The sequence below is a fragment of the Amphiura filiformis genome, chromosome 5 (assembly GCF_039555335.1).
Source record: "Amphiura filiformis chromosome 5, Afil_fr2py, whole genome shotgun sequence".
Lineage (NCBI taxonomy): Eukaryota > Metazoa > Echinodermata > Ophiuroidea > Amphilepidida > Amphiuridae > Amphiura > Amphiura filiformis.
In genome coordinates, this window is record NC_092632.1 from 49,000,750 (window position 1) to 49,017,152 (window position 16,403).

General features: G+C 37.0%; 1 protein-coding gene across 4 annotated transcripts in view; it reads right to left on the reverse strand.

Annotated features, from left to right (window-relative positions):
* LOC140153294 (endosomal/lysosomal proton channel TMEM175-like) overlaps positions 1-11,624 on the reverse strand; it is a 52,251-nt gene extending 40,627 nt beyond the window's left edge. The window contains exons 1-9 of one of the 4 annotated variants that reach the window (XM_072176004.1): positions 11,398-11,623; positions 10,141-10,269; positions 8,967-9,156; positions 8,088-8,132; positions 7,795-7,889; positions 7,148-7,199; positions 6,255-6,290; positions 3,437-3,520; positions 1,892-1,951 (exon numbers count right to left, since the gene is read on the reverse strand). In XM_072176004.1, coding sequence (XP_072032105.1) covers positions 1,892-1,951; positions 3,437-3,520; positions 6,255-6,290; positions 7,148-7,199; positions 7,795-7,889; positions 8,088-8,132; positions 8,967-9,143 — 549 coding nt within the window. In that variant the 5' untranslated portion in view covers positions 9,144-9,156; positions 10,141-10,269; positions 11,398-11,623. The other 3 variants (XM_072176005.1, XM_072176007.1, XM_072176006.1) reach the window with 3 other exon arrangements.
* Positions 11,625-16,403: the final 4,779 nt, after the last annotated feature.

The window sequence follows — 16,403 nt, forward strand, 5'->3', positions numbered from 1 at the left end:
GATACAGAAAGATTAGTTGGCAATTATAGCGCATCAATGCTTATGAAGGCAGAATATAATCTGCCCAATCGCTTGATTGTCTCTGACATGATCCCCGGCCATGATCATTTGACCATTACAATATGAGAGATATGGGTAAGGAACTGTGCAATAATAATCTGTCCGGGGGGAAATTTCAAAATGGTCTGCCAAAAATACATCGGCCAAAATTGCTTGCTCCCCTTTTGGCCTGCCACTGCTCCCCGCCTTTGCACATGCCAAATGTTTGTGAACCCAATTTGAAAACCTTAAATAGTCTCATATTGAGCGTAGCGAGCAGGATATTTTGCATTTTAAAACGTTCGTGTACTTTTTTTAACCTTTTTAGAGCGTTTTTAAAGGTACCCCATAAATGCATATCAAATATCTCTTGCCACCCTTATGACTTGCCAAAAATCTCTTGCCCTCTCCTTTCGATTTGCACACAATTGCTTATCCAAGCCTTTGCATCGGGGCCTGAGATTGGAATTCCAGTTTCCTTTCTCACGAAGTAAGGGCTAAGAGTAAAATTGTACAATTGTGTTTGGGAGTGGCCTTCTCTCTTTTCTCTTTTTCCTAGCTATTTTCTTCCATTTCTTGCTTTGTTTATCAAAGCTATCTAGGCCAGCATGCATATATTAGCCTACATTGGCTATCCAGGCTTGTGCATTTGTATGAGCTTGGAACGGTCCATGGTTTTCCATGGATTAGCATGTGTTCCTCACGGACCAACCTGGGTAAACAAACAAACAAACAAAAACTGCCCATGCACTTCCCCCAAGACAGATAACTATCACACAGGCCCTTTTAAAACAAGTGTCTATTAGAGAACTGAAAATTACACTAAACACTGCTCTACTGAGTAATTGGAAAGCGTAAATGGCCATGCTGCTGATGAATGTTGACAAAACATAATAGCCAGTGCAATGATTCCTTAAATGCTCATCGAGTATTTCATACGCTTTTATAGCTTTATATTATCATGATAATGAAAATAAAGTGTACTTTATATGTAAATCGAAGTGTTTATATTTAGAAATACTTGTGTGTATATTCAAGCGTTTAAGTGTTTGATCAAACTGCCTATACCTACACTGTGGTAAACACCTTTAAGTGTTTAAAAGTGTAACAATGGAACACTTAAAGGTGTTTATTTTTCTAAACACTTCGATTTACAGTGTAGTAACAAAACGTCTAAGGTATTACAAACTATTCCTTATTGAAACTTTTTGCTCATAACCCCGGAACGATAAGTCGTAGATAGGTCATATTTTCTTAATCCTTTATACGACCACTGGAATATTTTAGAATTGGTTTTAACAAAATTTGAGCAACTTTGAATTTTGTATTATGGGGTTGCACAAATGACTAAATATAATTAGTTGCACACATGATTAAATATAATTAGTTACCCACTAGGAGAGTATATTATATACCAATTCTGCACACTCCAAAAACAGTGCTTAGAAAGTGAAGGAAAGAATGTGTTTAGAAACGTTATGTTTAGAATATGGATATCGTTACAAATGAACCCCCCAGGACACCATCACTGATCACTGACAAATATTCAGAAATTTGACACATGATGTTTAGCTTCAAAAAGTGTTTACAAAGTGAAGCAAAATTGTGTTTAGGAAAGTGTTTTTAAATAAAAATTTCTAAACACTCTTTTTGCATTATCTTGGGCTTAAAATTCGCTAACAAAACAATAAGCAAGTGGTGTCATAATTCACAACAATGAATCAACAATCAATAAAAAAAACCATCATCCTATTCCTAACCTTGAGTAGTTGCCTTACCTGCTCTTCTCCGAAAAAATAAAAAGTCCTATACCTCAATGATAATGAAACATAGGTGAGAACCATAGGCCTACCTTATTAATGTTATCACGCATCATCTTTTTTCTTCTGTATGCAAATAATACCGATAAAAGCTGAAAAGTACAAACACGTAGATTAATGATATTAAAGACCTATTCAGTGATCCCAGCAAAAGTGTAAAAAAAATTAAAATTGTTTATAAATTGCTTAAAAGTGAAGGATAAGTCATTCAAATTGTCATTGGTATTTTTGAAATGAAAAATTTGGCAAGAATGAAGAGACGAAGAAAACCGCAGTATTGACGAAGTTGAAGCCCCATTCAAATACATGTAGGCCTTAAGCTAATTTATATACTGTCAGTATATAAATGTCTTATTTTGTCTTAAGGGATCTAAAATGAGCATTTATTGCGTTTCGACAGTATTTTTGTGGCACATGAGAGCACCTCAGACCTATCGAATTGCATTCTGAATACGAAGTATGTCTTTCTGATATCAAATAATTTTCATTTTTGAAAATCACAATATAATACAAATTTTATGACAAATTATAAAAATTTGATATTTTTCGAATTTTGATATATAACAGTCCTCGAAATAAATTATATAAATCTAATGATATATTCTTAAAGTGTATGTAGCAGGAGGAAAAGCCGACGGTCAATTGAAATTTTGACCTTTCATATTGAAGATATGGATTTTTTTCCCAAAAGACCTAATTTTTGTTGGTGTTTTGGGAAAAAAAATCCATATCTTCAATACGAAAGGTCCAAATTTTCAATTGATCGTCGGCTTTTCAACCCACCTACATACACTTTAAGTATAAATCATCAGATTTATAAAGTTCACTTCAAGTACTGTTAAATATCAAAAATATCAATTTTTAATGATTTGCCATAAAATGTGTATTAAATTGCGAATTTCAAAAATTCAAAATTATTTGATATCAGAATGACATTCTTCGTATTCAGAATGCAATTCGATATGTCTGATGTGCTCTAATGTCCCAAAATAAATACTGTCCAAACGTTCATACCCCAGCCCTTAAATACACGGCTTTCGGCTGAGCCACTACCAGGCTATGTTAGCACATTTATGACAATGACAAAGGTACCAAAATATGAATTTTGATGATTTTACGATCATTCGGATGAGCAAACCACTGAATGGACCTTTAAAGCCTCTATCATTCAGCGATTCGCCAAATCTTCACCAAAATTAATAAGATCATCAAAAATCAGATTTTTACTTTTCATAAAGAGAATGGATGCGAGACATGAAGCTGCATAATATTTTAATATTTCAATTTGAAATTGTCCGTTTATACGTATTAAAATACGTATAAACGGAAAATTTCAAATTATGGTCGTGTTTCCAGAGTTCGTCCGTGGACGGACACTTGTATAGAGATTCATAATTATCAACACTGTCATTTTCTTGCTTTCGTTGCCAATATGTTTATAACAAAATTAATACCCAATGACAATTTTGAGGTCTAGATAAGTTATTAATTAGATGAAAATGGTCACGATCGTCATGGATTTACTTCCAAAACATTAAAATAAAACATGATATTTTTGAGTAATAATAGCAAATTACCTGCAGCACTGCAATAGCTACAAAGTCCAGGCTGAATACAACAGTCGCTAGTGGATCTTCGTGATAATCACCTAACAAAGCTCCCTGTATGAAGTACATCGAATTCATTAAGCAAGATAAGTTTTTTCCTTCCAACTATTCTAATATTATTCATGATCATCGCCTATACTAATGTACCTGAATATAGGCCTATAATAAATAACAGGCGACAACCTAATATACATTCACTGGTCAAAAGTATTGCACATCATCGCCGGACAAGAAGAATTCGGCAAATTGTAAGTGGGACATTCATCTAATATCCTGTTGATTTCACATACTGGGTGGAAATGTTCCTGGAATGAAATAAATATGATCAGGCTAATCACTTGGGTGGAAGATGTGACACCACGCGCGTATTCTAGTGCTTAGCTGCTTACAAAAGGCGGAAATCTGTTTAAATAATAATAATAAAAAACCCGAAGAAACTACAAAATGTCCCAATGCCTTTACACAATGTTCGCCAAATGGTTTAAGTGTGAGTGGTAGAGTGACCCAAGGGTGGGATTTGGAATGTAAGGAGAAGAGATAGGTAATAGTGTTAACAAATAAAATAGAAAGAAAGAGATGAGAGAGAGAGAGAGAGAGAGAGAGACAAAAGGCTTAAGATGATATTATTCTCTACTGAAGGACATTTAGTGAAAGGGCAGGGATTTAAGGGATTCATATTTGTCTCTGCATTCGACTTTGCGTTGGCAAACAGATTTCCATTCATCGCCATTGTATACTCTCTAAATGTATAGAAGAGTGAAAACCCCAATCTCAAAAAGAGTGATTTCTATTCTTTTAGGGGTGATTTTCGCTCTTCTCACTCTTTGTGAGTGAGTTTTTCTTCTTTCCATCCCAGTGATTAGCCCGATCTTAATACCTATTACATGCAATGAGTGAAATCGTACGATTTTTCGGCGACTAAGCCTGCTTTCTTATATTTTAATATAAAATTATCAGTGTTTCAAGTGAAGCAAACTTAAAAAAAATCAACAAAAAGTAATATAATATAGGGTTCTATCACATCGTTGAACTTTATAATCAAGCTTTGAAAATGCCACAAGTTGATAACAAAATTGAACTTAAAAATCCCTGGAAAATACCATAGGCATAGGTCATATATTGTGAGAGAATGCAATTAAAATTTCTGATGTACACCCGGGATGTACATACGCCATTTGTTTTACTATCTTCCTACGGCGGAAGATAATTATTGTATAAACATATATGATGATTACATGTTAGTGATATAATGCATGTATGATAATTGATCGAATCAATAAAGAAGTATACGACATGTGCCTAATTATATTCTTTTCAATGCCATGTCTCTACTGTGATTTTGTTGCAAATCACAATTAGTCCAGTCAAAGTGCTTTTTGACCCACCACTTATTGCAACAGAATTTGTTCACCATGGGCTATTTTAACGTGCCTTCTGACACGTTTGTGCAGTGAGATTGAAATTCCGTGCAGTGAGAATTAAAACTCCGTGCTTAAAATATTTCTATGCATTTTGACAAACTCAATATGGATGCTTTAATTATAGCACCTACCGTATGGTCACTTTCAGGCGCACACCTAACTAACACTTCATCACCCCTCTCCTAATGTTTCTCGAAAACTCCAATTTTCAAAGGGCCTCATGTATTATACACATAGTTTTCGAACCGCTAGTATCGTCAACTCCCCCCCCCCCCACCACCACGCAATTGGGCAAATTTGGACCTTTTTTTTTAACCGAAAAAGCATAAAAACATATCTTTTTCACTCGCTACGCTCGCAAAGTGGGCCTTTTTGGTCTTTGATGATTAGGGGAGTGGGCATCTCTACCTACGCCCTACTGCATTACAGCATACAAAAAGAATATAAATGTGGAAAGGTAGTTTTTGGCGGGAAAAGGTTACACCAATCATTTTAAAAACCATACCAAATTATTTCTGGTCATAAGGATTCAGAAAAAGTATACCGTAATTTGCCATATTTGGGATGTTCGGTTCCTGAGTTATAAGCCAAAAAGTCAAAAGTCAAATGTTAACTTCGCAGAGGTCAAAAACTAAACATTAACTGATTTTAACCAAAATGGTCTCAAGTTGTTGTCTTGAAAACACCGTTCATTTAGAGAATATCTGCACTGTTTACGATGTTTAATTACATAGGTAACGTCGAAAAATAGGTCGTCGTGGTCAATATAGAGTTCAATGGTCATAAGTTGACCTCTTTTACCATGCTACCAAGGTAACGAAACATCCAAGATATGGTAAATTATTCTTAATTTGGAGTGTCTTTCAAGGACGAACACGAACAAATTGACACCATTATTAAGGAGATCGGGGCATCCGAGTTGACTTACGTGGAACCCAAAATATGACCTTTGACATTTTTCCTTATTTAACTTGAGAACGGTACATCACATATATGACAAACTATACTTTTTCTGAATCCGTATGACTAGAAGGATACTTTGGAACAGTTTTTTAAAAAATGAAGTAATTTTGAAATTTGACTATGACCTTTTCCCGCCAAAACCTACCTTTTCATCATCACTGATGAAATACATTTTGGTATACTTTTGGTATGATGTTCAGGGAACATCTCTAAATTGCATAACAGTGACAAAAATTCAGTTGCAATTAGTATAGTGGGTGACACCACTAACTTGTTTAGATTGACTGGACTAAATATCTCACGGTGTTACCATGTTACATCAGCACTAATAATGACTAATGTAAGGATTTTGATCAAATTCTGCAATACATTTATGTCAATATACACCGTTAAAATCTATTTACCAGAAATGGCAACATAGAAGCTGCAAGGAGCTGGATCTGAAAAACAATGCAGACGTAAAACAATGTTTGTAATGTAAGCCCAAAAACTATAAATCAAGCGGACTCGACAGAGCATTATTTAGTTTTATATAAAACAATGTGTGTATAGCAAGGGACGCACCATTAGATATTATCGGGGAGCGGCCCGGGAGTTTTTCTGCCTCACTGATGAGTAAAAAATGTTGTTTTAATGATGAGTAAAAAATGCCTCTCTGATGAGTTAAAAATAATCCCCTACCCAGCTCTGTATAAAGGTATACAATAAAATTGAAAAACGAAAAAAAATGTCTCCAAACGCAGCGAAAAAAACCTTAGGCGGCAAAAAAAATCTGTCTGACAATTAGCCCCCTCCACCCGATAATATCCGAATTGTGCGTCCCTATTCCTAAGCCCCAAAGCTATTGATGAATCTGACTCGACAGAGCATTATTTAGTTTTATATAAAACAATGTTTATAATGTAAGCCCCAAAGCTATTAATGAAACTGACTCGACAGAGCATTATTTAATTTTATATAAACTTAAGAAAAATGAAATCGCAGTCAAAATACGATAACGGAACGAACAGACAAACGATGATGAGCAATTAACCATAAATATAGCAATTACGCACATACAAACGAACATACAAACCACACCCATCCACCCACCCATCACATCACCTTCACCCCACACACCCTCCATATATAGAGATGCCAGTCAGTGTTGTCAAAAATCCACATACGAGTCCACCCCGTCCCACACCAAAACACCCACCCACCACCACCGCTCATCACATGCCCACCCATCTGTCTCACAAAAACTCACACATACCATAAAAAACCCCGAAACAATTATTGGTAGGCCTATACGTACCACATTGAGAACGATTACCACGTCGCCAACGTGTTCAACAACTTCATATACTCTATAGAAAAAGAACAAATACAGGTAATTTAGGCAAATTTAATGGCCGGAAAATTACATCGTACCAAATAAAATGGTATTTCATGAAATATGCCAAAGTACCTTAAAGTATATGCAAGCGAAAGAACTTATAATGTAACTCAAACAAGCAAAGACACACAACACACAATAACATACTCGTATGTATAGTTAAACCAGAAACAATAAAGGAATTGAGATCTTAACCGATTTCACTAAAAGTAATAGTAAACTATATGCTTTTCAGGGATGATGTCCCAGTAACATCAGACTTGACTAGTAATACTAATACAGAGGTCCTCGGTCGGATCCAACAATTTCTACCCTATATGATTGCTCTTTTGAAGCTCTTACTTCCGATGTCTTAAATGTTAAATAACCCAGAAGACAAATCAGTCCACTTATATTATTATATTGACTGTTTTTGGGCGGGTTATTCCCCATTGAAATCGATGTTGTGTCATATTTTCCCTGTTTTTTAATTGTGAAGAGTTACTCATTCTTTCATTTCTCTTGACAATTTTTCATTTGCCCGCTCTATTCCTTTTAAAGGAATTTTTATTGTAATTTGAACTTACCGAACATGGTGCTCCCAGAGAGAAAACACGAAGAAATAACAAACTATATAGATAAAAAATAGATGCCATTCTGCTATCAAATTGTCCTTGACATCCTGCATTAAAAGCAGATAATAATTATATGAATATGATACATTAATTTTCTTTTGCTTTCGTAATGTTTTTAAAGAACAATAGGAGTTTCAATAAGACAGTTAAAACCTCGTAATTTGAAGAATTAGCATCCAGGTCGTACTTATTACTTATAACTATTAAATAACAAAATGGTTTAATTTCTTAGTTCTGTTACTTACAGAGTAAATTTGAAAATCTTCAACAGACGTTGATAAAGGAATGATCTGTGTCATGAAAAAAAGAAAAGATGTTTCCAGAATATTACTTCAATGATGATCTCATCAGGATCCGGTTTCTATTAACATTAAACTATACCAGGCTATCTTTTAAGACACTTAATACTAATGCTTAAGGTATTATTCCAATTTCAAAGACAACGATCCCACCGCTGCCACCAGTGTGGCGAATTTTAGTTACTTGATAGAAACTATTTTTTCTGGTAGCGTAAATATGAGGTCTTGGGTTCAATTCTCGAACCGGAGATCACTTTTCCCGGTTCCTCCTTCAATAATTGCTAGACGGCGAATTTTATAAAATATCATCATAGTTTACTTTATATTCCCGTCGAAAAAGTCACCTTTTTTAATAACGACTATTGCCGTGTGCTCAGTAAAACATGTGGTGTGTATCGGGGGCTCTTCCAAATATTTTGTATGGAAATGTGCAAATATTTTGTATGGAAATGTGCATTTTGTATGGAAATTTATTTTGCAACCCATCAGTACACCCAAATTTTCACAAAAAGCACCTAAAGCAGCACCCAAGTAAATTGAGTGCCTTTAAGTGCACCTTTGCTAAAATTCGCCCGAATTAGTCTTCACTGAAAATCTATATACCAAAATCGCTGAAAAGGCACCCCAAAACGGTTACACATCCCCGCACACCTTCAACCAAGGAAACGCCCTGCGGGGTTTGTATATATATAATAGATAACCTACAAGTTAACATGTTCAACCTAACAAACTAACACAACCGTTGGAATAGAATATTGTTCAACATTTACAACTGGAGACCCCAATACATAAAAATTTATAAAATACATTTTCCATTTGTCTTACCATAAATGTGACTATAATAGAAAACACTGCATCGCTATATGCCCCTAGCCGTTCTACAGATACAAATCGATGGAACCTCTCAGATTGGTCTGAAGCTTTAACTTGCCGGCTCTTTTCAGTTGATATGGTTGACGACGTTGTCAACGTCGCTTGGCCAGTACTGTCGGAAGTCGCCATAACACTTCAACTACTGTACAGTGAAAACATGTCATCATTTGAAATTAATGCAAGCGCGAGGAAGCGACAGCGACAAGCGCGGAAACCCCTCACAGTAAAGACTTTAGTGATGGTCCAAATTTAGAAAAGCCCCGCTGGGCTAGTATTATAATACGTTTTCGGGACCTTTGGACGTCCAACAGATCGATATGAACGTACCATTGGTCTGGAGAGGAGGCATCTCTGTAGATCACAAGATACATATATTTGGTGCATACGCACCAATATGAACTTCGCGCGAATCGATCGTGTTCAAGTGACGTATATTTTATTGCTTTAGCGTTGGATAGAAATCTTTCTTTGTTGAGGGTAAAACAGTTTTAGTGACAAGCACTGCTTTCCAAGCAGGCCCTCATATTAAGTACATTACATACAAACATAATAAATATTTAAAATTTCCACAAGATGTACACATTAAAAAACAAAATGGGATCAAGTAACTAGAAACACAACAAAAACCCTGTGTGGTAATAATGAAATTGATTGAAAATTACATTGTACACAATCATAAACTTTTCAAACAGGAGCTTGGTAAACTTTTGATTTGAATTGGCCTATTGAAATATTCTCCAATCTGCAAAGACCATTCGGAATTTGGGTGCCTCTTTCGATACTCATATGACTATGTCGTCTCATATTACTAATTTAAGCAAATCTGTTACTTAAGTTCAATTACGAAATATCGCCAGAATCAGCATGATCAGGAAATATATTGACTAACCATCATGTCATCATGCCGTACGTTCATTAATACTTTCTCGTCTTGACTATTGTAATGGCCTAGTCCTCATCACCATACTTATATTACTCGCCTACAACGTCTACAAAACTGGGCAGAAAGAAAGCACTCACCGGGCCACTTTTGAAATCACTTAATTGGCTTCCAATACGCCAAAGGATCATTTTAAAATTACTTTTGCTTGTACATAAATGTCTTCACAACCAAGGACCAACATACTTGTTAAATTGTTTATCATTATATGTTCCAAAGAGGCAACTCCGATCTGTAATGATTATCTTCGTCTTGACTATCCCCAGGACTATCCCATCACTGGAGTATTAGCTGGCGATAGAACTTTCACAGTTTCTGCATCAAAAGAGTGGAATAAGTTACCTGTCCATATTAGACAATCTTCATCTACAAATATGTTCAAAAAAGCTCAGAAAACGTATTTGTTTCCTTAACATGTTTTTAATTGATATTGTATATTTATATTTTTAAGATGCACCTACAAATGTAGTTTTAAGTGGTAGCCTAATATTAAGGTTTATATTTTGTAAGCGCTCTGAGCCTTTTTGGAAATGGCGCAAAATGCTCTTTGTATTGTATTGTATTGTATTGTATTGTATTGCATTGTATTGTAATGCATTGTACCCTATGGTGCAAAGTGTAAATGGTGGATTGCCTTCGCACAATGCATTGGCTGAAATCCCTTCTCATAATGCAGAAAAAGGCCACCCAAAGCACTGTAGGCCTATAAATAGTGAAATGCCTTCCCATTATGATAATCATAAATAAATAAATAGGGGCCTAAATAAATAAATTAATTAATTAATAAATTAATTAATTCAGAGACGGTCGTCCAAGATTGAAGCTCATCTAGGACTATTATAGGCCTAAATGGCCCAATCTTAAAAATGGCTCGGGGGGGCACTTAACACAAATGACCATACAGGTATGTTCCCCGGAAAGACCCCCCTTTTTGGATTTTGCAGCTCCGCGAAGACCCCCTATACGGAACAAAATAGAGCTCCGAAAGACCCTTGATTTTGATAATTTCAGATCTAAAGGGTTTTTTTCAGGCAATTTTCAACCAGGCCAAGGCTTGATGCACCAAAAGTCCCCATTTTTCTTGTTCGCAGCTCCAAAAGGCCCCTTCTACCGGCGCCGTCAGCTCCCAAAGACCCACCACCTCAAATTTCCGCGGGAACATAATACCCACCAATAGGCATTGTGATAAAACGTTAATTCACGTTCTTCTATATAGTATAGCCTACAAGGCTGATGATATCTGCCATGCCATGCCAAGTCCGTGTATATGGTTATTACTAAAGCAAAACTTTATAATAAATCGTCCGTCTCAACTTCAGTTGCACGGAACATCGCTGTAGTTTGCTTGCATGTTATTGTCCCGGGGTTATTGTTTTATCACATTGTGGCATAAATATTATTATATAATTAGCTATAATTAATAGCCTACTATTCACTACTTACCGATTCGGTATTGACCTCACTGTTCATGCAAGTATAGACCCTGAAAATGGTTCATGTAGTCATAATGGCGTAAAATGTGTGATATAAATCAATGGGCAACAACAATAATGTCAATATTTGCAGCCGCTATTCGCGTCTGGTCGAACAGGAACAATTTGCAGCGCCATATCATTAAAATGTGTATTATAAAATAACGGCAACAGCGGGGGCGTACTATTAACTAAAATAACTCCCAGGGAATAACTCTCTGATAAGGGAGTGTTCAGAAATACTTTGGTGGGGGGGCCTGGAAAATATTTTTTCATGTCGAAAATTTTTTAACCCCCCTCTTCGCGAACCCAAAACTTTTTTGCCCCCCCCTCTTAATGGACCTAAAACTTTTTTGACTCCCCCTCATATAAGTTCAAAACTATTTTGACCCCCCCATCATAATACCATTCTACTAATTCAATTCTACTACCATACAAATGGCATTAATGACACTAAAATTTGTATTCACGTGCAATGAAATTGTACCCATGTCATTGATATAAAATATGTGGAATTGTGGTAGGCCTAATGTTTTAAAGTAGCATGCTAAAATTTTGCCATTTGGAAGCTAAACGAATGAAATTTGATGTAAAAGTGGATTCAATACGCGCGAAGCGCGCAAAAATTTGTACGTTGGGGGCTAAAATGGCCAAATATGAGCTTAATTTGGTCAGAAACACACATACAGGCGTCAACATTGGGGGGATGATTGTATGGGCCATCCCCCGGGATCTACGCCTACATGTATGTTTACTGGGACTTTTTGTTGTGGCGAAGCGCGCAAAAACAAGACTATTTTAGCCCAAAATACAGGGGCGTAGCCAGTTTTCTTGGTCGGGGGTGAATAAAATTTCGAGGGCACAGACGAAAAAAGAAATTACAGGACATATACCGGTTTTGTTTTTTAGAGAGACTGATGTACATGTATTTGAGCTTCCAAAAAAGGCTTTATTGGGACAAAACGCGTGCAAAAATTGACGAATATGGGAACATTTGCGCGCTCAGCGCGCGAAATTTTTTTACACCCCCCCTACGTGCCCCCCTGTTCATACACCCAAAACTTTTTAACCCCCCCTTTTCAGAACTCCTAAAATTTTATGCCCCCCTACATATTTTTCAGCCCCCCCCCCCCCCCACCAGAGTATTTCTGAACACTCCCTAACTCCCTTGCAAGGTTTGAACCAGAGAGTTGATATTCTTGAGAGGGCACTCTATTCACGTGGTTTCTTTTCCAACGCTAAAAGATCACGAATTTTGGTGGTTTGCAAATGAAAAGTGTCCGCACTATCGATTGATTACGTAACTGTTATGAATAATGTATTAGGTTTTCAATGCAATCGCCTCGACCCATCAATACATATTATCTGTATTTATCAAAGTACTTGGAATAGAAAATCTGGTGAGTTCACTGAACTACGCCCTAATACTGATGGAGTTTTAATGGCGTTTAATGGCGCTAATCCTCTCCATACACAGATGAACAAATACAATAGGAGAAGGTCAACACATATGACCTCCTATATGACATGTTATATGAGATGTACAACAACCTGAATATCATAAAGATCAGTGTTCGTTTGTGCATATGAACTGCATATTTACAATACTAAATATTAGTCGTTATATATTATGCCAAATATTGGTATTATGACAACACGGTATATGCATTGTATATAAAACAACTAATAGATCCTGCTATCATGGCGTCAGGTCATTGGTTCATCATATCCCGTATGTTTCTTAAAATTCATTCATATTTGAGACAAATTTCTGTGCCCATTTTATAGGCGTACAGGTGGATCCGTTTTTTTTGGTCATTTTCATTTCTTTTTGATGAAAGAATTAAGGTTTTCCACTGCACGGAGGCCACTATGTGATACTAATTTAATGCTATTTGTAAATGAATGCGGATTCCCGGTTGTTGTTTTTCCACAGTGTGACAACTGTCCACCCATCCAGACAACATCATAACATAATAAAACGTCTGTATTTGTACGATGAGTAAATATTAAACTGAACTTTGCCTTGGAACATTGTGTAAGACGGTGTAAGATTTTGTGGGCGCCCTCAACATTATTATCCTCTTTGTATCCGTAAATGACATGGCATAGACTGTGTGAATTCTATGAAGACTACTTATACATAGGGTCATATCCATGGACACAAGTAACGATAATTGACAACACGATACGCGACTGTATTTAGGGGCTAAGCACTAATAATTAATAATGCCGGGTAGGGCCTACTCCTGGGCGACTCGTGTGGGCAAGGACGCTTAGGACGGTGACCAAATGAGTCCCAAATTTCACCGGGGGTGGGGGGGCACTCAAGTATGATAGTGTAGGCCTAAACGCATGACTTTTTAAACACCCCTAAAACGAGTTTTACCCTACCAGCAAATTTAGGATCAATAGGCCTAAGCTAACTTAATACACTAAAGGAAGTTTTGGATGAGAAAACGGACATTTTGATGAGAAACGGCCAAAATGGTGAGAATTTAAATTTTCTCATTCTTTTGGATGAGAAACTTCCTGGTGTGTGTGTCAATCATTATTGTCTTATTAAAACTGGTGAAAATTGGTAATCCCCGCTGAGCTCAAAATAAACATTATTATTTTGTCATCCAAAAGAAGAATGAGAAAATTAAATTCTCATCAGTGGCCGTTTCTCATCGAAATGTCCGTTTTCTAATCCAAAACTTCCTCTCAGTAGTGATAGGCCTAGGCCTAGAATTTACCTCCTAAAGACTTGAGTTTTTGCCTAGTAAAAATGCAACAAATGTAGGCTACCACTTTTGGACTAAAAAAATTGAAAAGATAGGCCTACTTCCAACTTGTTCAGTTGTGGTAACACCATGGTCGCAGACATGCAAAAAAGCTCAAAAACAGATAGTAATGAAACCAGTTTTTATTTTCCTTGCTCTAGCGAATTCACAGAGAAGGTGTTTCTAGTACAATACAGCGTCGGACTCTAGCTGAGAGCGTAGCCTAAGTCCAAACGGACTCCAAGAAGGGCTCTCCATACACAAATGAACAAACACAAATGAAGGTAGTCTCCTCCGTGACCAGCTTGATTTCGATGGAGCGAAAACAAATTGGCTGCAGAGGAGACGGGTAATTTTGCCATGCAAATGAGGTGAGTGTCATCCCCCTGGTTTGAACATGGACTGATTGAGTTGAGTTGTCATGGTTGTATTTAGCATTACGGCCTGTTTGACAAAATAACTGAACCCGGAAACTGAAACAAGGATAAAGTTCACAGATCACATAATTATAGGGTAATAGAGGTCTATAGTCATTTGTTTCAATATCATATCATCTACCTCTACACTGATAGACGAATCCAACGAGCCAATTCATGGTCAGGATTTGGTCGGCCATCTTTGGGTCCCCGCAACACCAAAAACCCGCTTAAAAATCGATGTTACATTCTTTTGTGTTGTAAACTGTCATCATTCTTTTGTCTTCTTGTAACACGGGTGATATAATGCAGTTTAAAATGCCCCCAAGGCCGCATTATTTCACATATTTTATGTGACTGAATTGAGTCGACGGGGACCCAACTTTGGAGCCATTGAAGTAGGTCTATAGGACTGCGTGAATTTGGATTCGTCTATAATATATTGAGGCATGATAGTGACTAGGGCTAGGCTTACATCTTGACTCTGTAATTTAAAGGCTTAAGGGTGGTGCAAAATTATGTGTACCCCGGGGGTGAATTATAGGGGGGGCAAAGATTGTTTGGCAGGCCAGAAAGGGGGGCAAGCATTTTTGGCAGGTCAAAGGGGGGTCAAGCGATTTTTGGCAGGTCGAAAGGGGGGGCAAGCAATTTTTGGCACAGATATTTTGGGTACCGTTTCTATACTACGCCCTAAAAAGGCGTAACGTTAGGAACACATTCAAATATGCAAAATTTCCTACTCGCTACGCTCGCATTATAGACGAATCCAAGTAGCCAAGTCATGGTCAGGATTTGGTCGGACATCTTTGGGTAGCCGCTAGCACCAACCTGGTGTTTTGAGCGTCCAATTGTGCAAATAAAAGCCGCCTAACACCCCTAGAGAAGATGTAAGGACGAGGAGGGTTAATAGAATAATAGCTAATAATGTATAACGGAGATAATTCCGCAGGTAATCCCGTCGCATCTAGGCCTACATAGTCCTTTTGTTCGCAAGTACATCAATGCATAGATACCGCGTATAGTTAATCCGATTATTATGTCACTTCAACAGCGATTAGACCATGCTGTGTGTTTTGTCGAAGGGAACTGTATAATTGTGTTATTCTTTTGTCTACCTGTGTTTTCGCGGAAGGTGTAAAACGGGTGATGGAATGCAGTTTAAAATTTCCGCCAAGGCCGAATCATTTCACATTTTGAGTGCATTGTAGCCGACGGCTACCCAACTAAAGGCTGCTAGTCAGGTGTAGGAATGCGTGAATTTAGATTCGTCTATAGGCCTATGATAAGACAATTTCAGGTTTTAAATTCGGGTTCCCCAAAATCTTGCATGTGTAAGGGGGGGCAAAGATTTTTTGGCACGTCAAAAGGGGGGGGGCAAAGGTTTTTTGGCACGTCGAAAGGGGGGGCAAAAGATTTTTGGCATGGCCAAAGGGGGCAAGCGTTTTTGGCAGACCATTTTGAGAATTCACCCCAGGGGTACACATAATTATTGCACCACCCCTAATGTAGGCCTACGATTTCCTTCAAATTTTAAATTTGTCATTATATACTCAAAATGTTGAAATAATACTAGTAATAATTATCGGGAATGGTTTCTGTTAATTTTGAGCTGAAATAACGAGGTAAAGTGAAAGAAACTGCTTGTTATTTTGGCCGTTTAACGCGCAGTTCTATGGGAGGACAAAAAGTCATAATTCTTTGAAGTATGACTTTATGTCGAACTTTGCTCTGTTTACCTACAAACACAAGAAATTTGGCTGATTCCATTTAGGTGCAAGTTGTGACATGTGTAAACA